Source organism: Calonectris borealis, chromosome 7 (assembly GCF_964195595.1).
Source record: "Calonectris borealis chromosome 7, bCalBor7.hap1.2, whole genome shotgun sequence".
Lineage (NCBI taxonomy): Eukaryota > Metazoa > Chordata > Aves > Procellariiformes > Procellariidae > Calonectris > Calonectris borealis.
This window is the reverse complement of record NC_134318.1, coordinates 22,659,757-22,682,596: the sequence shown is the minus strand read 5'-3', so window position 1 is coordinate 22,682,596 and position 22,840 is coordinate 22,659,757. Positions and strand designations below refer to the sequence as shown.

At 51.5% G+C, this 22,840-nt stretch overlaps 1 protein-coding gene across 1 annotated transcript; it reads left to right on the top strand.

The window, feature by feature from the left end:
- Positions 1-71: 71 nt before the first annotated feature.
- SCD (stearoyl-CoA desaturase) lies at positions 72-22,339 on the top strand. The gene is made up of 6 exons (XM_075154545.1): positions 72-391; positions 4,169-4,454; positions 12,061-12,191; positions 15,605-15,810; positions 17,074-17,306; positions 18,505-22,339. Exons 1-6 carry the CDS (start codon positions 365-367, stop codon positions 18,702-18,704), a joined length of 1,083 nt encoding a protein of 360 aa, XP_075010646.1. The 5' UTR covers positions 72-364; the 3' UTR covers positions 18,705-22,339.
- The last annotated feature ends 501 nt before the right edge of the window (positions 22,340-22,840 follow it).

Genomic DNA, 22,840 nt, shown 5'->3' with positions numbered 1-22,840 from the left:
AGAGAGCCTGGCCCTCGTCATCCTCCTCTTCCTCAGCATCCTTCCTCCCGCCCCCCGGCCCGCCCCGCCCCGCCTCCCCTCCCGGGCACGCCGAGAGCCGGGCCCCCGCCGCGACTCGCCGCCCGCCGCGCTGACCCCGCGCATCCAAACCGCGGGCAGGGGGTCACCGGGAGGCCGGGGCGCAGGGAGCCCGGCCCCACTAGCCGCCAAGCAAGCAGCCCCGCTTAAATAGCTCCGCGCCGCCTCCCCGAGCCGCACAGCTCGCCGGGCGAGGGGCCGACAAGCGCCAGCCTCCTCCCACCGCCACCGCCGGGGACCTGCGCGCCCGCGTTCCGCCGCCGAGGAGCAGAGACAGGGCTGCCCCATGCCTGCGCACTTGCTGCAGGAGGAGGTAAGCGGGGGGCTGCCGGCGGGCCCGGGGGTGCGGGTGCTTTGTCTTCCTCTCGCCCCTTCCTCCTTCATCTCCGCGGCTCCGGCAGTGCTGCGCTGCTGCTGTCTTGGGGAAAAAGGTCTGGGCATCCACGCGTGTCCGTGCACGAGCACACACACACACGTATGCATACGTATGTGCGTGCATGTGTCCTCTCTGTGCCACTTCTCAGTCATGAGGCGAAGTCATTTGTTGCTTACTTAAGACATCGCCCAAACCTCATGGGGAGACCGTGTAATGAAGTGGGGATCTCCGCCGCTGGGACTATCTCCCTGTGGAGTCTATGCCCTCAGATAGACTGAGCATAAAATACAGGTTTATCTTAAAAACATCCATCTAAGCATGCTGGTAAGGGCTATTCAGGAAGCTCTTTTGTGCCAGAGGTTGTGGGGTTTTTGGTAGTGCTCAGACTGTGATTTTTTTATTTTCTTAATTTTTTTTTATTTTATAAGAAAGGACTTTCACTTACAGCGTTTTTAAGGCAAATGTTGCAGCAGGGAGCCTCTCTAGGACAGACCGCAAGGTGAAAGCCGCCAGCTGCCCAGATGAAATGAATGGCTGTGTCTGCATTGCCTGAGCCAAGCAAACATACAATGGGGAGGCTGCCCATTTTTGGCATAAGAAGGACTGAATAACAGCTTGGCACCAGGAAGATACATAGAGCTGTTGGATCTTTAGAGATTTTGTTTTTCATTTTTGCCCCTCCTGGCAGCCACCCTTTGCCCAAGGGGAGGCAGGGGCAGGTTCTAGTATTCCTGCTCTTGCCTTCTCATCCTTCCCCCTTCTGCCTATCCTGAGGAGTGGAAGTAAATCACAGCCCCGCTCTCTTGCCTGTCGCCAGCACGCGGGGTCTCCCCCGGTCCTTTTGTGCAGGTTCTGTGACCTTCCAGGGATGCTGTGATGTAAAGAACTTTATGCCCCTCCCCGCCCAAAACGGATGCCAAAGGCAGCGTGCTCAGACCATGTTTCATGATCTTGGCATGTATTTTGGGGCATGTCCTGGAGGCTGGAAAGAATCCTGTCCCTGGGTCACGTTGGGCATACTCAAATATACTGGACCCAAGATTGAGTGCCCTGGGGCCCCTAGGCTGAACCCAGCGTGGGAGCCTTTGAGTTGCAGTTGGTTGTATAAGCTGGCTGGGTGCCAGGATCACCTATGGCGTGTTCAATGCTGGTAGTGTGTGGGGGGGTTGGAGATGGGGGAACACATCTGTTCTGCAGATGAGGGCTGCAAAGTCATTCAGAAATGAGGGAGAGCTCATGAAAATTATTTAGCTGGCCTCCTCCCCCTCTCAGCTGTACACCCCAGATCAATCCCCATCCCATCCTCCTCGGTAGGAGCCGCAGGAGCCACTACGGCGATAAGGGGGTAAAAATCCTCTTTCTTTCCTCCTCATTTCCCTGGTCTCCAGCTAAATAGCTGCCCACTCTCCCTCCCTCTTCCCCCTATGCTCCCCCCACCAGGTCTGTAACGGTGGAGCTGTGTTTCACAACTGTTTTATAGCCCTTTAGATTTAAGGTTAGTTTACATGTGAGAAATGACTGGTTTGATTATATCAGTGTAATTCCAGCAGCATAGGTATGCTGGTAAAATTCCTCATGTGGCTACTATGACTCTGGAAGAAGAGGTTTTTTTCCTCTCTGTTTTCTTTGCACTCTCCCTCCTCCTCCTCTGCCCCTGTGTAACTTTGACAGTGACATAAGCTATCATGGAGGAGAAAAATGCAACTCCAAGCCCACATTCTTACTCTGGAAGCAGCATGTCCATATGGGGAGCGTTACCCGTCTAATTATACCACCAGATCTCTGTTGGGAATTTTTCCTGCATAGACAAGTCTTAGGTCTTTTTGGTAGATTGTCTTCCAGCCAAGGAAGAAAATTGTGCCTTCCTGCCAAAATGCCAGATGAGAATATCTGACACTTTGAAATGGGCAGGACTTTTCCTTGCCTGATCTCTGGATTAGAAGACATTTCTCACGGCTCTTTTTGGGGGGGATTGCCTCTGAATTCTCCAGCAGCTCAGAGTATCATACCCTCAAAACATTAATTAGGAAAGCAGGCAGAGACAGCCTATAGCCAGATGCAGAGGAGCCGGTCCTGAGCTCAGCAGCTGCCTGGGTTCTGAGAAAGCAGCAGGATACTTGGTGTCCATGTTTTTTCCTTTCTAACCTTTGATTCCAGAAGGAAAAACTTAGAGGGCTCCCTCTGTAGAGATCATTTTACTTCCCAAACGTAGGGAATCTGTCAGCTTTGCCAGCTCCTCCCCGTAGGAAGGTATGTCTGTAACCCTCTAGTTTCTACCCTTGGGAAAGGGAGGAGTTGGGATGGCCACGTAAGCTGCCTGGCCTGATTTTAATACCTCCCTCAGGAAACTAGGCCATGGCGGGACGGTGGTCTTTTACGAATCCCGGGTGCCTGGGTGGGAATCTGCTGTTCATTCAGGAGAGATTTCACTTGGGAAAGGAGCTTTCCCAGCTTGGCCATGCTCCCTCCTGCGGTCCCGGCTCTCCCGTTCCTGCCAGCTGACCTTTGGTGCCCCTTCGCACGTGGAGGCAGCGGCGTGGGCGGCGGAGGGACGTGTCCTTCATGCAGGTTCCCGGGAAGCTCAGGGATGGGGGCGGCGTGCCCTCCCACCGCTCGCATCCCACGTGCTTGGCACCCTCGGGGTCGAGCTCAGTCGGGCGCTTGGGCTCGGGCCTGACAAAGGGCTGCGAGCACCAGCAAGCACGCGGGTGTCATGATGGAGATGGAAATCGGTGATTCAGGGTTCAGTGACCTGTCTCATTAGGGTCAGTCCTGCCTGCTCCTTTCGTCATGCATGCCTGATCGGGCAGGCTGTCACTCAGCCAGGGCAAACAAGCGTGTGCAGAGGGAATGTTGTGTCACGGTTACAGGAGGGAGCCGGGAGCCAGGCTGAGCCAACTTGCTGCTTAAAACTTTCTCTCTGCGTGCTGGTGGCCTCGGCTCAGAGGATTGTCTTCCATGCCTCAGTTTGCCCGTGGGTGGAAAGCGGGAGAGGGATAAGAGGCTTAGCAGCAGCTGTGGGATAGGATGTCTAACTGGAAGCACACCGCTCGACTGCTTCCGTCTGCTGCTCTCCAAGCGTGTTGGTCTTGCCATGTCCCAGCCTGGAAGGTGAGGCAGGGGGAGATAAGGAGACACCCCAGAGTGGATCCTCCTGATGTTCCTCCAGTGATCCCTAGTGGGGTGACACAAAGAGGCAGGATATCAGGAGCAGCCCAATGATTTGTAATAAAACTGTGTTTGAGACCGTATTTCTCTCCCACCTCTTTGTTCATTCACAAGATTTCCTTTATTGTTGTCTGCTTATGTACAAGCCCAGACCACAAGCCCACCTAAAAACGCCTACTAGTAAAACAGGAAAATGAAAATCCTTGCAGCCTGCAAATGATCTCACCAGAGCCACTGGTGGAAAAAAGACTGGCTTTCAAGTCTTTTACTTTACTTTCTGCACCCTGTCCACCATTCACCTCCTCGCCCCAGAAATATCAGGCCCCCTCCCTCTCAGGCCATGACTCCGTGGGGCCAGAGTAGGCTCTTCTTGATGCCAAGGGCTCAGCTGAAAGAATGGAGCCTGCCAGGAAAACTGTAGGCTGCAAGTCTTGGTACTGCCAGCTTAGCTGTTTGTGTTTCAATTCCCTGCATTGGTAATCACCAACTTCTTGTTTTGTTTTCCCTTTTTCCTTTCTTGAAAATGTCCATGGCCACCTCTCCAAGGAGTTCTCCTCCGCTTCCAGCACCACCACTGTCGGCACCGTCACCTCCCGGGTGACCAGGAATGGGGATGCCGTCATGGAGAAGGACTTACTCAATCACGAGGACTTGGCAGGAGACCGGGGCATGATAGACGATATCTTTGATGAGACCTACCGGGAGAAGGAGGGCCCCAAGCCCCCCATGCGATACGTCTGGAGGAATATCATCCTCATGAGCCTGCTGCATCTAGGGGGCATATTTGCATTGACGCTGATACCTTCTGCAAAGATCCAGACATTGGCATGGGGTAAGCACATTCCTCCACTTAATTCTTGGCATCTGCAAACCTGTTTGTTAGGTGGTATTTTTTTTCCTCCAGCCCACAGGCTCAGGGAGGAGAAAGAAGGAAGTGGAGGTCTTCTGTTAGAAGAAGCTACTCAGCCAGCTTCGCAGCAAGCTGTGGGAGGACTTGCTGGTGTCTCTTGTAAGGTCATGCATGAGAGGGAAGGATTTGGCAGGGGACTGCTTGGCTGCTTAAAGAGCAAACTTGATTCACAGGCATTAGGCTTGGAAGTAGCCCACAAGTGAATGTGCAGCCACTTCTGGGGTAAAGCACAGAAAATGTTTGATGGAGTACTGTGACGGTCCCAGAAAGTTAGGAAGAAAGGTGCTAGTAAGAGCACTTCAGGGGGTGGCTGGGGAGGCAAGCTACAGGGCATCATCTGGCATGAGGCTGCTGCTCAAAGACAAGAACCATTCCTGTCCTTACCAAGGGAGGATAAATCCTGCAGAGCCTCCGGTGTGTGTGAGGGGAAAGAGGCAAAATACAGTTGTGCTGAAGATAAAAGTCAAGAGTTAAGTCTGAAGCTCAGGTCTTCTATCATTCTTAAGAAAGCACAGATTAGCCCCCATCATCCCGGAACTAAGCCTGACAATTTTCGAAAAATAAATAAGCATCTCTCCAGGCAGCAAATTCCAATGGAAAGCACAACCCAGCAGAAGGTAGCTAGGCGAAGCTCCCCTTTCTCAGAGAACTTGCCCTGGGTAGGAACCAAACTTCTCCTTTGACTGCTTGAAAGGCAGCTGGGCCCGGGGCCCAAGCTGCAGGGGAGCCTGGCTTTCCGCAAGCCTTTGTGTGGACCCCTGGAGGAGTCAAGAAGCCAAATGGGTCCCCGTGGGGAGGTCGAGAGATTGCATCCAGCCCCTGCCTTCCTGTGAAACACAGCATCCTGAAACAAAAAGCGACGGTCTAATTTGAGACCTGCTGGCATGGCTTTTGGTTTCAGCGGTGCTCCTGGAAAGTGCTTGGCTGGGAGCAGGGTCCTGGCCAGCCCAGCTGCGGACAGGCCCTGGAGAGATCCACCTGGTCTGTCATGCTCTCCAAGTCTGTCCTCCCAATGGCTGTGAGCAGCAAGCATCACAGCTGGACTGGGAAAGAGATGACTCCCTGGACGGCTAAACTGACTCTTTCCCTCCTGGACCACCTCAGCTTCTCACAGGCAGAGGCCTGGGGGATGAGCATCACTGGAGGCCTCAGGACTCGGTCAGAGGCCGGCTACAGCATCTGCAAAAGCAGAGGCACCGCCGTGTTCCCTGTGCAGCCAGCATGGCCTTTCAGGGGGCTGTTATGAAAGACTTTGCTGGGCCTTTCCCGTGTGAAAACCTGGCGGGCTGCACTTTTCCCCCGGGTGGCAGGGCTGGGCAGAACGTGCAGCCTCAGCACGACCTTGGAGAAGCGCTTCAGGGCTCTCGGTCCTGCTCTGTGTGTCCCATCCCCGGGCTCTCAGCTGGAGGCTAGGCAGGAGCTGCTGGCTTCTCTCACTCACTGAGCTGACAGCCTGGGTCCTCCAACCCCAGCCAAATATCCTCAGCTCATTGGGGCAAGGAGGAAGGAAAAGGTGAGTTGGGTTTACTGGTTTCGTTTCAAGCTGGTGAGATGCACTCTGATTTCCAAATCCATCCCTTGAGCTCCCCTGAGATACGTAAGTGGGCTTGAGCATCTTGTTCCAGAATGTTAATGCTGCTTTGCATTCTGCTAAGCCCCACCTTACCCCAAAATGCTCTCTGAGACAGTGTCTTTGCAACTGCGTGCCTGCTCGGGATGTCTATATGGCATCCCATGGCATTTTGTGGGAATCTGCCTGCCTTTTTACCTGACGCCAGTCCCGCCTGCTCCCCTCCCTCAGTCAACTCTGATGTGAAGTGCCGGTTGCCCTCCTGCCACTGTGAGGCATTGCGAGATTCCTTGGTGGCTTCTGGAGTGACAGATGCTCTGGGAATGGGAGAAGGACATGGAGTTTGGGGGAACTGCGCTGTTTTGGACTGGCTGAAGATCCATCTGCCTTACCAAAGCTGGAGTAGTTCCACAGAGCTCCCTGTCCTGCATCCCTGGCACTTGTTCGGGAAAAAAACCACCCTTCCCTGCACCCTGCAGGCAAGTCAGAGGTTTCCCCTGTAGTCCATTCTCCTCCAGTGCTGACCAGAGATACTCTGATCCTCCACAGTTCTGGCTTCTCAGCAAGGCTCCTTGCTCCTTCTTGCATTGCCCTTTTCTCAGTTCATACCTTTCTTTAGCACATACAAGGCATCTGTGGCTGTCATCTCAGTGACTTGCTGTTATTTTCCCAGCACCTCCTGGTAGCAAGGAGAGGACTACGGTTCCTGTTTTACACACAAGGATAGAGCAGCAGAGACTTATGTTGCTCCCAGCAATACACCATGGGGTCATGGCAGAACAGTTCTCCCAGTGGTAGTTCTGGAGCTGCTGGGGTTTTTGCTTGTTTCTTTGTTTTTCAGATCATTCCTTCCTTAGGCTGTATACATATAATATAAAAGTAACATGGCCCCAGATGTTCTCTGCTGTGATGCTACAGGCAGCTGTGGTGCCTGGTAGCTGATCTGCCTTCTATATTTTATTATAAGGAGCAATCCCCTGCTTATACCCTCTTCATCCAGGCCACCGTCTCCTTGATGTTCCTGTCCCTCTGAAACCAGTTATATTGGTGACTGTGTCCTCTTTTGTTTTCATTTCTCTGTGTGCTAATTCCTCTTTGTCTCTCAAGCTCTCCAGCCCTGCCTTCATCATTGTTTGCTGTTCTATTTTGCTGTGTGCATTGTATCCCCTGATCTCTTTCTGGTACAGAGCTTCCCAGAACGAGCCAGGGTTGTTGATCAGGTGAAAGCTCACCATAACGAGAGCTCTCCAAGCCCTTCCAGCACTATGGCTTTCTAGCCAGCTCCCCCCTTTTATTTACTGTCTTCTCCACTGCACTTGACAAAGTCTTGCGCAGTCTTTTCAGGGATCATGGGCAGATTTCACGTCATTTGCCAAATGGCATAGAGATTGAGTCTGGAAGGGCAGGATGTAAAGGTGATTGACATTTTCTTCTCTAGCTGCTCTGAGCCTCCGTGGAAACATGATTTGCAGGTTGTCTTCCTGGCCCTCGGGTGCAGCAGACCGATGATATTTGTGTTAACCCCTGTTGGCCTGGCCATCAATGTCTATAAAACAGTGACGGTTTCTCTCGACCTGGTGCTCTGACAATACCCCAGCTCCCTGCAGTGCCAGTGGTGGCAGCAACATGGGTTGATACCATTTTTTGTTGCTGCTGCTTTGGACCAAGGAGAATCTTGCTGGATGATTTAGGCAACTCTGACAGCCTGAAAATCTCAGTCAGTACTACCCCCAGGGATGTGTCCAGCAAAACATCTACAGAAGTTTTTTGTTACTTTCCCATCAAGGCTACTGCTGGCAACACCTCCCTGCTTCGTGTCCTCTGCAGGCTTAACTAGCAGATGGCGTGCTTCTGCTCCGAGCGTGGAGGTGAACTTCTGATTTTGCTAGATGGGGAAGCTAGGTTTTAACAACAGTAGCTCCTATTGCTCCTGCTAAGCACTGTTCCCCTTGTGCAGGCTGCACACGTTTCCTTGCTCTTGGTATCTTTCTCCTGAGAGTAGCGTGACCCACATGACGAGCAGGGGCTGGAAGGCAAGCTGTAGTTTTCCCTTGCACTGAGCAGAAGCTCAAGAACACCTGCTGGAGCAGGGACACATCTTCATGTAAACATCGTTGGTATTGACTGCAGGTGACAATGCCTTTAGCACATTCCTGGCTTCCCATCATAAAATGAAGTCTGAATCTGGGCCCTGAAGAGGTAAAGGCTAGTGAGTCATATAGACATGACTGAATCCAGAATGTTTTGGGTTTAATTTTTGGAGCACTGAGTGCATATTACTGCCAGTGGTCATAATTCTTTGTGTTCCAGTTGAATGGGTCATTGGGAACATCACCTATGAGTTGACAATCTTTTGGATCTTGGATACTTGAAAGCATGGTGTGGAAGATGAGTTTGAAACCTCAGCTGATGCAGTCCCCAAGTCCTTCAGTTTGGGGCAGCTTCACAAGGCACCTGTGAAAATCTGTGCTACTTTATTTCAGCTTCTCTATTCTCTTTCCAATTTCATTCCTAGTGGATGATCTTGGAGGAGATTTTCTTCTTCCTTCCCTGTGAGATGCTTGTTCCCTAGCTATGCAATGATCATCATTGTACCTGTTTGTGGGGATGAGCCCTCTGAATCATTAGGATGCTGGATTCTTCTGTTTTCCACCAGGCTTTTCAATCTTACTGTCCATATCCTGTCACTGTCACAACAACTCGTAGGTATGGCTGATGGAGCTAATAGGCCCCAGGTAGGGTTTGGGTTTCTGTGTGGCTGGGTGCCATCTATGTATAGACTGAGAATCAGCTCCTTTCCCACAGGAAGCGTCTGCTCCTTAGGTAAGCTACGGCTGCTATATATGGGCAAGGGGGAAGGCAGCACGGGATTATAATTAGAGAGTTGTGTCCATTGTAGTGACCTGGGACGCAGCTCCATGAGAAGTCAACACAAGCTGCTGAGCTTCAGGGGCTTTGGATGAAGGCCGTGACTGTTCTATACCCCACCCGAAAGCAGTGGGTACTCTTCCAAATTTCTAACAAAAGCTTTCAGTCAAGGCTACCCGGCAGCAAGTACTGGGTTGTCTGGTTTCTGGGTCTGTCGGTGTCCCCACCACGTCTCTTTTGTGATTCCTTGTGCTTGCTGATATGTCTTCATTGCCGGTGTCATTTTTTACCGAGGGGGGTATCCACAGGCAAATTCTGAGAATTGCCTGTATAAAAGAGATACAGACGAGCTTCCTTCTTGCAAAACTTAAATACCACAGTCCTCAGCCAGAGTCATTTTCCTGGAGGCCTCTTTTACAAAAAAATTCCCAATCAGCATGTGAAGATTCACTAGAGAGGGAAACCTGAACTCAGGGCTGTAAATAGGGTCTGTACTTACCTAACCTGGCATTTACTTTCTAGTACCATTGAAGATTATGAAAGATCGCAAAGTTCATTTCTGTCCTCAGTGCACCCGTTAACTCATGCCTACGTGCCTTACAGTGGAGAGCTGGGCTCTTTCCCCAGCAATTTGCCCCCTGCATCCATTGCAGCTGATGTTGTTTTCCACAGGCTCCCTGTCTGGTGTTTCTCACAGAGTCTCTATAGGTTGAAGGTTAAATCCAGACTCCTGGATGCTGCTCTCAGCTCTGCCATAAACTGCTTGTCACCCTTGGAAATCCACCTCAGCTATTGAGGTGTGCACTGTAGGTATAAAGTTGCCCAGAGGTTTTATGAAATGCGGTTTGCAGGATATAGCAGCTTGTGTTCAAGGCAGAATGGCGGCGAGTCGCCCTGCTGCTGCTAGCAGGAAGTGTCTGAAACATCCAGGAGTGGGTTTCGTTGTTATTGCAGTGTCTGAAGCCAGAGAGGTTCTGCGAATCAGAGTCATATGTTAGGTGCTTTTTCAAGGTTCGCTCTTCTGTAGGAATCTGTGGGGATAGTGACTGATTTAAAATGAGTCTTAAATCTAAAACCAACAGGGAACTGGTCATGGGCTGGTTCATAACTTTCAAGTCAGCATCATGGGGCTGGGTGAGACCTTCAAGGTGTCCAGCGTAAGTACTTTCCTGTTGGTAAGGCCAAAGGGAGACCTGAATCAAATGCCCTGGTCCAGCATGCCTCCCTTCTCCCCTTCCAGGTTTGCCCAGCTTTGTGAGCTTTGCTCAGTTCCATTGTCTTTTGCAAAGGCTGGATCCTGCTGCATTTTCATCCCTCTTCATGCCCTATAAATCAGCTATGACCAGTGGCTGCTTGGCTCCTCTGATTGATCACAGAGGTGCTGGGAGACACGAGGCAGAGGTGTGCTGGTCCGAGGCTTGCACTGCATTCCGCAGCAGGCAGGGAAGCCAAGGGAGAAGATGAAGATGGGAAGTCACGGTCAGATCAGCAGACAGGGAAGGTCGCTGTTATGCAGCGGGGTGGGAGTGAGGAGGGTTCGTGCAAGTTTAAGGGGCCAGAAGAGGATGTTAAATCAGCCAAGACCAGCTTTTAGTGGATAAGAGATTAGGTTTGGAATGTAGAAAAACAAAAAGGAGGTGACAGACGGAAGAGGGAGCAGGAGATGGTAGGAAATAAAGCCTGGATTATTTTGAATAAATAATCACCCTGAAAGAACAGGGTGACAGTGCCTTGCGTATGTCTCAGATCTCTGATTCCAGACAAGTTTCTGGCAGAAATATCGATTTTCTGGGTTCAAGATAAGCTTGATTAGAGCCATTTGGCTGGACTGAATGGTATTGTCAAGCATACCAGTGATTCATATCCACGGGTTTACGTGTTAGAATAAGGAGCTGTTTTCATGATTGATCCAATTGTCTGAAATCTGCAAATTTATACCAAGGAAAGAGTTTCCCCTGGGGAACTGGGAAGGTGTCCCCCCAGGGGACTGAAGGTGGGTCAGTTGACCTATGCACAGATGTGCAAACTTCCTGACCCTTGCTCCCTAGAGAAAGAGTTAATTTTCAGATCCAATTTTCTTCTTAACCCCAGCTTCCTAGTGTAATGCTGTTATGATCCTATTGGGGTCTTTCTCCATTTTAGTTCTAGGACCAGATGCTGGAACCCAGGTTAAATTCCAGCAGTCCCAGGAGGACATGTGGGAACACACAGACCAGGGCAGATATAAACACGTGATCCAGAGGGAGAGGGATGTGGTTTTTTTACTAGCTGCCAGAGGGGTAAGGAATTCCTTCTGACCTGTGTGGAGAGGGAACGCTTGAAGCAGCCTCGAAGCTCAACTGGGCCCAGCAGCGTCTGCCTCTGCCATGGGCATGACTTGCAATGAGTTGTTGGCCTTGGAGTTTCCTTCTGTAAATGGTGCAGGAGCTGAGCAGAGGGGGGAATCAAAAAGACCCTGGGAACGGGAGCCTCTGAGCAGATTTTAAGTCAGTGGTGGAGCTGAAGGTGAAGCCCAGGCTTCTGGTAGGTTAGATCTTTTTCTAGCCAGCTTCTTCTCAGAAAGGGAGCAGAAGAGAAGCCTAACCCTGGCTTGAGCTGTCCCCCTGAAGAACTGTAAGACATCTACCACCTCTAGGTGAAAAGAATGCAAAAGAGATTTAGTGAGGAGCGGTGAGATAGGAAAGCAAAACCCTTGATTATTCAGGGTGGGAGGAAAGGGGGAAGCTGTTCCCTGGTGGACTGCAGAGCTCTTACCACAGGGCTATATGGAAGCAGTTGCTTTATACAATTTTGATGATCCTTCACCATGACAGATGGGACTATGCTGAAGAACCAACCCTTGTGACAGGTCTTGTAAGGGCGAGCCTCCTCCCTTGTCAGAGATGAAGAGCTGAAGTGATTTGCCCCACATTGCTTAGGAAGCCTGTGGTAGCTTGAGCACTCTCACATTAATTTTTATTGCCCCAATCTGTGCTCTCCACGGGTTCCTCTCTTGCTTATACAGCTTTGGGGGAAGGCCGGCCTTTGTGTTGCTCTGCCTGAAACTTCGCTGCAGGCTGACTTGCTCCAACACTTTCTTTTCCTCTCCAGCCGTTCTGTGTTTCCTGGTGAGTGCTCTGGGAATAACAGCTGGATCTCACCGCCTCTGGAGCCATCGGTCCTACAAAGCCACGCTGCCCCTGCGGATCTTCTTGACTATTGCAAACTCCATGGCCTTCCAGGTAAGCACCTCCTCAATGTGCCACTGGTCCTCAGAAGGAAGTGCTCCCCGAGTCCCTGTCTCTGATACAGGGCACAAGCTGATGGAGAGGTTCCTCTCTCCTACTACCTCTTTTTAGGAAACAACCTGCCTTTTCCATCTAACACTGCAGTGCTAGGATCCATCTCATTGTCTTGTCACCTTGTCTTGTCAGAGGGTGACTCTGAGATGAACCGGGTGGGGAGAGGACTGTTGGCCAAGACCAGGGGTAGGAAAGCTCTCCAAAGCAGGAATGTACCCTTCCCTCGAGGTGTGGTCTCCCTCTGCTTGCTCCAGGTCCTGTGAAAGAGGTGTGGAAGTGCTAAGCGCTCTCCTGGTGTTTAGGTTGCCTCACCCTCCTCTTGCTGCACGGCTGATAAGGGGGGAGACATCTGCACAGCCCAGGGAGTGTGGAATTTGCTGCTGCAGGAAGACCAAAAACTTGTTGAAAATATGCAGTTAGGGGGATGCTTCTCTGGTTCGGAAGAGTGATATTTAGGAATAACCCTGTTGTAAGTCACACCACTGGCTTCCAGAGTCATCCCGGGTCAGAGATGTTTCAAGGAGGGAAGGGTTGGGCCCATTCAGAGTGGCACAAGTGGCTGCAGGCAGCTGATAAGCACCTCAGTATATTGCCTCACCGCTCACGAGAGCACTTCACAGTCCACAAAGCAAACAAACTGGGAAGTCCTTAGGGACTGTAGAAAGTAAAAAGAGGTGGCACTTTAGAAGAAGTTAGAGTGAAAACCCTGATTGGCATGGCACAGAAAAATCCTGGTGGTCTCGGGTTTGCTGCTTGAGGCAGCTCCAACGGCACTCCGTCCTCCAACTGTACTTGAAGGGACTTCGTGCAGGCTTGCTCGTGTGTGGAAAGTACTCGAGAGGGTGGCAGGGTGCAGCACTGCCTGCTAGAAGAAGGTAAACAGAAAAGTGTCAGTGCTCTGCCCCAAAGTAATTCTCCAGCTGAGGTATGGGGGAAGGGTAAAGCCCAAGTGGACCAGGTATTTTAGAGATATTATCTCCCTTTTCCCCTCTGTGTAGCTGTAGAGGATATCACTTCATTGACATGTAATCAGGACAGGGTGGGGGTGGTTTTTTCAGCCTTTCTAAAACACGATTCACTTTCCTATTCTCTGTTAGTACCGAACCAGAGTCTTTCATAAAGAAGAGGAACGACCAAGCTGCTGATTCCAGCTACTGGTCCAGCACTCAGCAAGGGAATGGGATGGGTTGCTGTGTATTGGCTAGTCCCACACAAAGACCATCTTTCACGGGGTTATAGGGCAGAGGGGGAAAGAATTTGCTGAGCTATTGCTCTAGGGGATAGGAACAGACAAAGATGAGAGACAGACAGATATTTCAGCTTCAATAGGAACTAATCCAAAGTTTTACTGAAAATTCAGTATCATTCCCCATGGATTTTTTTTTTTTAATAGTTAATTTCAATGAGCTCAAGAGAAGGTTTATTTTCAATTTACCTCATTCCTGTTAGTGGCAGCAGCTCTAAGATCAGACTGGTAACTTTTAAGGCCAGATAAAACTATAGATTATCTTATCTGAGGTCCTTCAGAAAATGCCTGTTGGCTCCTCAGAGACCTATGGCTTGCGATTTCAGGGAATTCAGGAATTCTGCCCCTAGTTGGCTTCTCCACCTGCAAGATCAGGCAGCTGCAGCACAGCAGAAGCTCTCCTGGTTATAGGCTATTGCTGGAAACTCCCAAGGAAGGCGGCGTTCTCTTAGGCTTTGCTTGCTGGTCTCAGAAAGCCGTGATTTTCAGACAAGGTTGCAGTTTAGAGATTGTCCCAAAATAAGATCTGTAGAAAAGATATGTGCTAAAGTTTGGGTCGGGATTCTGACTCTTCAGCTTTGAGACCCCTGATCTGTGTTTGTGCACAGGCTGTGGTGGATGAGGTGCTTCAGCTGGGGTACATGGTCTCTTTCAAAATTTGTGACTCCTGCCTCCAGCTGAAGAATTTCCAGGAGACAGGGAAGGCCTCCCCAGATGTGTAAACCGAAGCTCTCCATCAGCTTTCAGGCTGGGATTTCTCACATTACCTGATGCTGTGCAGGGTCTGGGATGTGAGAGAGACTTTCAGTCACAGGTGAAGCATTTCCAGCACAGTACTGTATATATACATTTCCAGTACTGGCTGTGCTTCTCTGCTTACTGGATAGGGAAGCTGCTGGGCCACCCTCTTCTGAGGGGATGCTGAGAGACCAAGCTCTGGCTAATATCAGTGCGGGCTTGTGATACTTGGAGATGCTCAGGATTTGGCTGGAAGGAAGGCAGCAGTTCCCAGTATTTGGAACAAGTGAGAGTTGAATTCTGGCCCATGTCTATCATTGCCTTATTGCATGGCCTGCAGGTAAATCATTTTATCTCAGTTGAAGGTGGAGTGGTTACAGCACTTGAGAGGGAATTGAGGACTTGTGTCTCTGCTACAGGGTCCCTGTGTGGATAAGTCATTTGATCTTTCCAGGCAAGAAATAGGGATGGTTATGCCGCTTCCCTACCTTCGAAGTGTTTTGAAGAAAAGTCCTTATGAGATTAAGGAGCGTCTTGTGTAATACAGGCAATAGAAGCATGCTTGGATCTGTTTCATGTTTTCTAGGAGAGTGTAATACATGGCTTTAAGCACATCAAAATCTTGATGTAAAGGAATGAGTACAGGCTCATGAAAATCTCTTAAAACTGGCCAAAACAATCATTTCTTAATTCCAAACTGTATTGATTTTGCAGCTTAAATGGAACAGTTACGGGGCTGAAGGGGGGTATTTTTTGTAATTGTCATTGAAATGGTGTGTTTATTCTATTTCTAAAGAGGGGCCTTCGTTTTAACACCATTTGATTTCCAAGGAAAAAAAAAAAGTTAAAAGAACTCGCCCCAAAGTTAAACAGATGTCATTTGGCAATCCCAGGAAAAGCAAGGCAGGTTGACCCATGGGAAATGTCAGGGTGGAGGGAAGGGGCAGGTTGATCAATCCCAGCTGGCACTGCGTACAGACGGGGACAAGCGACCAACAAGAGCTGAGCGTGTGAGGGAGGAGGCACTGCCTGGCCAATGAGGGCTGACTGTTGCAGGGGCGGGGGAACAGGCTGGCCAGTCAGAGCCTGTGATGCTGTAGAGGATGTGCAAGCCAAAGACTAAATTAACCAATTAAAAAAAAGAGAAAAGGCAGCCCACCAAAGAAGCAGATTTCAAAGAAAATTGAAGTGGTTGAAGATCCAACCTCTGTTTTAAAAGCCAAAACCCCCAAACTCTAAAGAAAGATAAAGTGACTGATGGGAGTTCAGGTCAATGGGATTTAGGTGTCTAAATGTTTTAGGCCTTTTGTTAATTTGAAGGGAACATGTCCAGCCCTGGCCCTAAGTCTCCGCTCCTGTTGCCTTGCAGAATGACATCTACGAGTGGGTCCGGGACCACCGTGTCCATCACAAGTTCTCCGAGACAGACGCAGACCCTCACAACGCCATGCGGGGCTTCTTCTTCTCCCACATTGGCTGGTTGCTGGTGCGCAAGCACCCAGACGTCATAGAGAAGGGCCAGAAGCTGGACCTGAGTGACATAAAGGCTGACAAAGTGGTGATGTTCCAGCGGAGGTGAGTGGTGGGGTAAGCCCCAGCACGGAGCCGTGTGGGATAGAGCAGGGACCCCGCAAATGGGCTGGGGAGCCCAAGAGCCTTTGGTAGAACATGAGGGGATTGAGGGCATCATGTGAGAAGTGTGAGTCTTCGGTCTGCCCGAGGCTTTGCTGTGGGATGAACTGCGGCAAATGAACTGTGCCTCTCCTATAGGAAGTACTTAGGAGCTAGTGCTACCTCCAGCCTTCCCACACCCCTTTCTTGCCTGCCTACCCTGTAGCGTCTTGCCAGCAGCAGGCTGAGCTTCCCACCACAAAGCACCTCCACGCCTGCCAGCCCACAGCCCAGCTGCTGCTTTGGCTGGCCCAGAGCCCACCCACGGGTGCCTCTGGGCCATCCTTGGAGATGTTGTGGTACACCTTCTGCCCCTCTCCCGTCAGTCTCCTGGAAACAGTGTGGTGAAAGAGGAGTTGAAAATGGGGACATGAGAGAGGCAGTCACTGGGAAGGACAGTCTTGATTCACTGGTGCCTCTTGGATGGGCTATCTCTCAGCTGTCTGGGGCTGTACTGGGACTGATACCCAGCGGAGGCGAGCCTGTTACCAGGGCTGCAGGGATGGGGGACTGAATCCGTATAGTAACCACCCTCGCTCGGGAGGTCCCTAGTTCAGTCCCAGACAAACCAAGCAATGGCTCTCCTCCTTTTTGTGGCTGGGATTTTTCTTGTGGGTCATCAGAGTGGTTCAGCTTCCTCTACTCCCATCCCTCTAGTGTGAGAGACCCCACATGCTCATCTTTTTGATGGGGCAAGCGTCCCTTGCTTGCACTTGTTGGTGGGATGTATTGGTAGCAGGGCCAAGTCTGCAAGGAAGAGTTGCAGCACTGGGCCAGAGCTGGAGAAGGGACCTTCCGTGGAACTCTGCAAACCAGGGGTTGCCTTTATGGAGACCAACATAACTGAGAAGCAAATGGAAGATGAGGCCAAAAGCAGCAGCTGGTGTCTGGACTCATGGTGCTGGGGACATTGCTCTGTGCACGTGTGAGATTGAGACAGGGAGAGCAGTTTAGTCCGAGTCTCCTGCCCGGTGGTAAGACTTGGGAGTCTCCAGGAATGGCTTCTGCACCTCCAGGGCAAACGATGCAGGGCTCAGGGGTGAGGTATTTCTGCACTTGATTTTCCCTGTATAGCTGAGCGCGAATCCTCCAAAGGGAGGACTGAACCAGGCCTTCTCGTCCTGCTGCTGCCACTGAGCACTTTCCTCCTGGTCCCTTCCTTTCCAGATACTACAAGCCCTCAGTGGTGTTGCTGTGCTTCACGCTGCCCACTGTAGTGCCCTGGTACTTCTGGGACGAATCCATCGTCATCAGCTTCTTCATTCCAGCTATCCTGCGCTACACCATAGGGCTCAATGCCACTTGGCTAGTGAACAGTGCTGCTCACATGTTTGGCAACCGGCCATATGATCAGAACATCAACCCACGGGAGAACCCCCTGGTCAGCCTGGGGGCCCTAGGTATGTTCAGCATCCGTGTCTTTTGCTGCGGGTAGACCGTAGAGGGGGGACTGCCCCTTGGGGCTGCAGCTGCTTCTAGGAATTTGTGTGAATCCAGGTGTCCCCATTTTCTCCTGCACCCTTCCCCTCCAGCCTTTGCATCTGGGGGTGTTTCCCAGGCTGGCCAGTGTGTACCTAAGGGCAGTGGGGTTATCAGCTCCCACCAGCCTCTCTCCAGGCTGGAAAGGACTCTGCTACACTTAGCACCTCCTTATCTCAATAGCAATATTTTATTTACCCTGCTCGAAGGTCTCCCTGCCCCGTTCACCAGAGTGAAAAACGTGTGCTGCAGTCTCTGCTTATCTGTCTTAGATTTGTCAACTTGAAAACCAGCGGATGCACATTTGGACATGTTCTCAGGGCAGCTGGTGACTTTGGGGGTATTTGAGGATGAGACAAGCCAGATCATCTCATTTTGGGGACCTAGGAAAGTACATCCCAGGGTCAGCATTTGCCCTGATCTGTTCTCCCAAGCCCAAATCCTCACCTGGTTTGCATCACTGTATGTCACTGGGGCTGCACTGATTTCCACCACTGAAGGATCTGCTCCTGGATTTTTAGCAGGGAGGGATTTGAACTGCAGAGACTCAGGGGGTAGGAGCAGGAGTCCAGCCGATGTCATTGAAGGGGCGAGCACTGAAGCCAGCGTGACAGTGTCTGGAGCAGAGGGTGGCTGACTGGAGTAGATCGCTTAGTAGAAGTCTGTCTGCATTATTCCCATCTGGAAATGCCCTTTGGATTTTGGCATTAGGACTGCCAGTGGTGTAGGAGTATTGATTGGCCTGGCTTGTCGGGGACTTGCTGCAGGTCTAGCTGGTAGCTCAACCAATACTAGAAGGTTTCTCGTGGTGGCAGAGGAAAAGCCGTTAGGATTTGGTGCAGTCAGTGAGCCTTTCTCAGTTCCTCGCCACACGCTCGTTTTCCTCTAAAACGCCATAGGTCCTCTATGACTGTCATTGCCTCATTTGGGCCAGCACGGGCATGCTGGACCATGCCCAAATGAGATGGGGTAGATTACAGAGAGGTGAAATTGGGCTGAGAGGAGGGAGGAGCCTGGACTCAATCCAGACCCTGTTTCAAGAATGTGGTGCTTTGGGCCAAGAGAAAGGGGCCATCACCTAGAGCTCTGCAACATCCTCTCCCTGGTCATGTTTTGCAGGAGAAGGCTTCCACAATTATCACCACACCTTCCCCTACGACTACTCCACTAGTGAATTTGGCTGGCGCTTCAACTTAACCACAGCCTTCATCGACCTCATGTGCCTCCTGGGGCTGGCCAGTGATCGCAAGAAGGTCTCCAAGGAGGTCATCCTGGCTCGTAAAATGCGGACTGGAGATGGGAGTCACAAGAGTGGCTGAGTTCCTGCTCCCCTTCACACACACATCCACACCTCTCCTTCCTCCTTTTTTCTCCCTTTTTCCCTTCCAGACCCCTCTGAACACGCTGGACAAAGGTTTAATGTTCTGTTTACTAACTACTGAATAATGCTACCAGTTTGCTTGAGATAATGATAATGCGTTTTAACCCCCCTCCCACGCTGTATTTTACGTGATGTATTTAAGATCTAGGACTCTGCCTTTATAATGCAAGGCCACCCCTTTCCCTCCTCTCCTCTTCCTTTCCGTTCTTTCTCTCCAGCCCCTCTCCCCCGTCTCCCGCTTTACGTCATCCCGGTCTGTCCCTGGCAGAGGAGCTGGTAGGAAGCAGCCCGGGGAGGCCCATCGCAGCCAGCTATGTACCATGGAGTTAAGGGAAGCCTGTACCAGCCAGCTGAAGAGTTGAGCCAAAGTCAGTGACCCTCTCTCCACTACCTTCCCCCCGAAACTCCTTCCTCCGCCCCTCCTCCTTTCTCAAGGGCTGCTGACACACGGGGCATGGCTAAACTGCTCTCCCCGGGAAAAGCAGCCACGTCGCCTTCCCTTGCCATTGGAAAGAGAGTTGTCTTTTTCCAAGATGTCTCTTGGGAAGTGTTCTCCCCAGCTCCCCACCGCACAGCCTCTCTGGCTGGGGAGAGGAGAGCCCCCAGGCTCTCTCAGAGCCCCAGCCAGGTCCACTGGTGGCTGGGGCCTCTGATGGCGGCAGCGGGCACTGGAGGGGGAGCCTTGGTGGCCTTATTACCTCCCCCCTCTGGCGTAACAGCCTCCCTCCCTGCGCTGCCCGCTGTGCCCTGTGCCACCAGGGACTGAAGGCAGAGCCCGGCTCCGGGGTCCGCAGCCCCTTTGGAGAGCCACAGCGAGGAGGGGGACAGACGGGGTGTGCTGCTGGCCGCCGTGGAGCGGCACCGGCCCTGGGGGGTTTTGTTTGCCGCCGCCGCTGAGATTTTTGCCAGCAAACAGGACTTTGCCAAAATGGAGAGGGGGAGAAGGACGTAAACCAAAGCTCCACCGCTGAGTTAAGCTGCTTTACGCGTGGGAGGGGTCCCTGCTGGGCGGCAGGCGGATGTCCTGGTGTCCGCGCCTGCCCTGTGGATCCGCGTCCTGTGCTGAGCGCAGGGACGGGGCAAGGGAGCGCCTGCTGCCATAGGGAGGGGTGAGGATGTCCGTGGGAGCAGGCCTCCCCGTCCTCGTGGGCTCCGCTCGGTCGATTAACAAGTGCCTGAGAAACACCAACGCGGGGCCAGGCAGCACAGGGGGCTTGAGGGAGTTGAGACCTCCGAGACGAGACGCTGCCGCCAGCGTGGGCCACCTCCGGGCTTTCCTGCCCGCGGTCGCCGGGGTGGTTTGCAATTCCCTTCTCTTCTGAGGGACTGGGAGGCACTCCTGAGGGAGCGGGAAGGGGAGGTGAAAGCAGCTCCTTGTTAGTCACTTAGCTTGCCTCCCGGCCCCCTTGGCAAGCCATTTCGCCACCTCGCTCCTTCGCCGGCGCGGCAGGCAGCGAGGGCGGTGAGCCTGCAGAAAGGTCAGTTATATCACCGAGCCGATGTGGGCACGCAGCTGCAGGGTGTGCTGGGGGAAAAAAGTCCTCGTGGGTGTTGTTCCCTGCAAGTTCCAGAGACGGCAGCTTGAGTTCAGGCGGTGGGTTAGGTTCTGGGCGTTGTGGCCCCAAGCCCATCACTGGGCTGAACGTGCTCTTTTCCCCCCCCCTAACTCTCTCCATTATTATTAATTTTTATTATTCTTATTAGTTGTAGCAATAGTGTTGTTTTTGTTGCTTAAATGCATCAAATGGAGCTGGAGGAAAGCACAAGAGGTGGCCGGAACAAGGCGATGCTGGAGTGGGGTTTGCAGCGTCTCCCTTATCCGGGCAGGCCAGGCTGGGCAGAGACGGAGCGGATGCCAACTTCCTCGCCTCAGCTCTGCCACGTAGCAGCCGGGCAAGCTTCACAGGAGCGAGTCTCTGCAGCTTTGTGTGCTCCTGCTGCTGCGAAACTCACCAGGAGCCAGGACAGCTCTGATGCTCTCCTTACAAGAGAACACTTGTTACTCAGAAAAAAGTCCTTCTCCTCTCCTTTCCCCTCCCTGCCACTGCCATGGCCGCCTTATTGCTCAGCAATGGGACTCTTCAAGGTTTTGAGCGATGTGGTCTCCAGCCGAGAGGTACAACAGGGAGGAACAAAGCAGGGAGCCCTTCAGCTGGCGGTGTCAGGAGACGGCATCCTTACCTCTCCAAGGCTCGTGACTGCCTGGGGGCTGGCTGGGGCAAAGGGGCTATGGCTAGAATTGTATCCTACCATTTAAAAAAAAAAAAGCCCTCAAAAAAAAGAGAAACACTGTTAGCTCTGTAATTGTGGGCTGACTTCGCTCTAGTCTAAACCCTTCTGAACTGATGGAAGTCTCCAGAGAGGAGGAATTTGCTCCAGCCAGTAATTAGAAAGAGGTGTGGGGAGGGGAGAAGGTGAGGAGAATGATTTCCTTGCTCCTGGTGCCCTTAACGTGTTGTGTGACATACCCTACGGTAGAGAAGTGTGCCGTGACATGCTGCAATATTTCACATCCTCTCAGCAGAGAAGCAGGGTTTGACATCAAGGGTTCCTTTCAAATTTCAAGTGCTGATTTGGGTCCAGAATCTGGAATTAGGGTGGAAGCTGAGGAGCAGTAACCAAACAGTCCTGGTGTTTGCCCAGTCACTTTAAAGGTAGATTGGCAAATATCTCTGGGTGCCTTAAATCTTTCTTTAATATACATAGGAGTATTGACAGCTATTTGCCGTATTTTTTTCTTTTTTTTTTTTTTCTGAATTATGAACATTCAAGGGGTTTCTCAATTATTTAATTGCCTACATTGAACTGTGGGTGCAGGTGATTTTGAATGTATTTGAGTTAGAATTTTTGTTAGATTAAGAAACAGATACAACACTTTAAGTAGAACTTTGTTTGAGAGAGAGATATATATATATACACAACTCTAAATATATATATATATTTTTGGTGGCATGTTTGTATCCTGGATGCGTCGTCTGTATGTTTAGCTTAAATGAGTCTGTGAGAGGTGGAAGCAGAGAAGGCAGCAGTGGGACCTCGTGGCTGGAGCAGCCATTCTCCTGGGACCTGTTCGCGGCTTAGCTACTCGCTCACTGCGTGATTTGGGACAAAGTCACTTAAAAACTTTCCGTGCCTCAGTTTCCCTATCTGTAGCAGGGGGTTACGCCCTGCCTCCCAGGGGTGTGGTGAGGCTCGCTGCCGACCGGCCAAGTGCGGAGGATGGAGGCGTACGTACCACACGCACACCGCTGCTGGCAGAAGCATGGACTGGTTTGTTTTCCAAAACCGTTCCCAGCCCCGCTGGTATTGTGAAGAGCCGATGTCCAAGTGTTGGGTGTTCAGGGAAGGACTGGAAAGTTGAATCTGCACATTGTCTAAGCTCTGTCACTGTTGAAATGTGAGTAGGATACGATTTTTCACAGCTTAGGGATTTCTGCATAGTAGTATCTCTGTTTTGTGTACTGGAAAAGAAAAAAAAACCTTTTTGAAATAATTTCTACTAATATGGAAACAGACATCTGGTTGTGCTGATCTGAAATTTTATTTGTTCATAATAAAAATGTTACTTTAAAACTTGTTGGCCCGATGACATGGCAGGCTTGGTGCACTAAAGCACGCGACGCCCCATCGGGATGGAGAACGCTACGCGTTACCCTTTCCAAACCCTCCTCCCTTCCAGGAGAACCAGGGAAAAAACCTCTGGCTCTTTAAGCGCTGGGAATGAGTAGATTATAATGGCTTTCATACTCCAGCGCAGCGCGGGCCGGCACACCCTGCCAAGGCTGCCCCTGCGCCGCGGGGTTACTGCAGGTTAATTCCAGCCGGGGCCTCTTGCCAGAGCCTTGCGGCTGAGGGATGTACATGCAGCATAACACGTAATACCGGCAGCCCGTCTTCCCGGCCGGGCACGGCCACCACGGCGTCAGGCGGGTTCATTAACCTCAGCGAGGGGGAATTTTCCTCCTGCAAGAGCGAGCGTCCCTGCTTTCCCCACCCCTTTCACAGCTGGAGGGAAGTGAAAGGAGAAGGGGGAAATCCCCGGAGCAAATCTCACTTTAATTGATGTTAGCTTCC

What these genes read in the sequence shown, in the direction of transcription:
- SCD (XM_075154545.1), top strand. Translation starts at nt 365, where the DNA reads ATGCCTGCGCACTTGCTGCAGGAGGAG. An exon ending in CAAACTCCATGGCCTTCCAG is followed by an intron (nt 12,192 to 15,604) that starts GTAAGCACCTCC and finishes GTTGCCTTGCAG; the next exon opens with AATGACATCTACGAGTGGGT. An exon ending in GTGGTGATGTTCCAGCGGAG is followed by an intron (nt 15,811 to 17,073) that starts GTGAGTGGTGGG and finishes CTTCCTTTCCAG; the next exon opens with ATACTACAAGCCCTCAGTGG.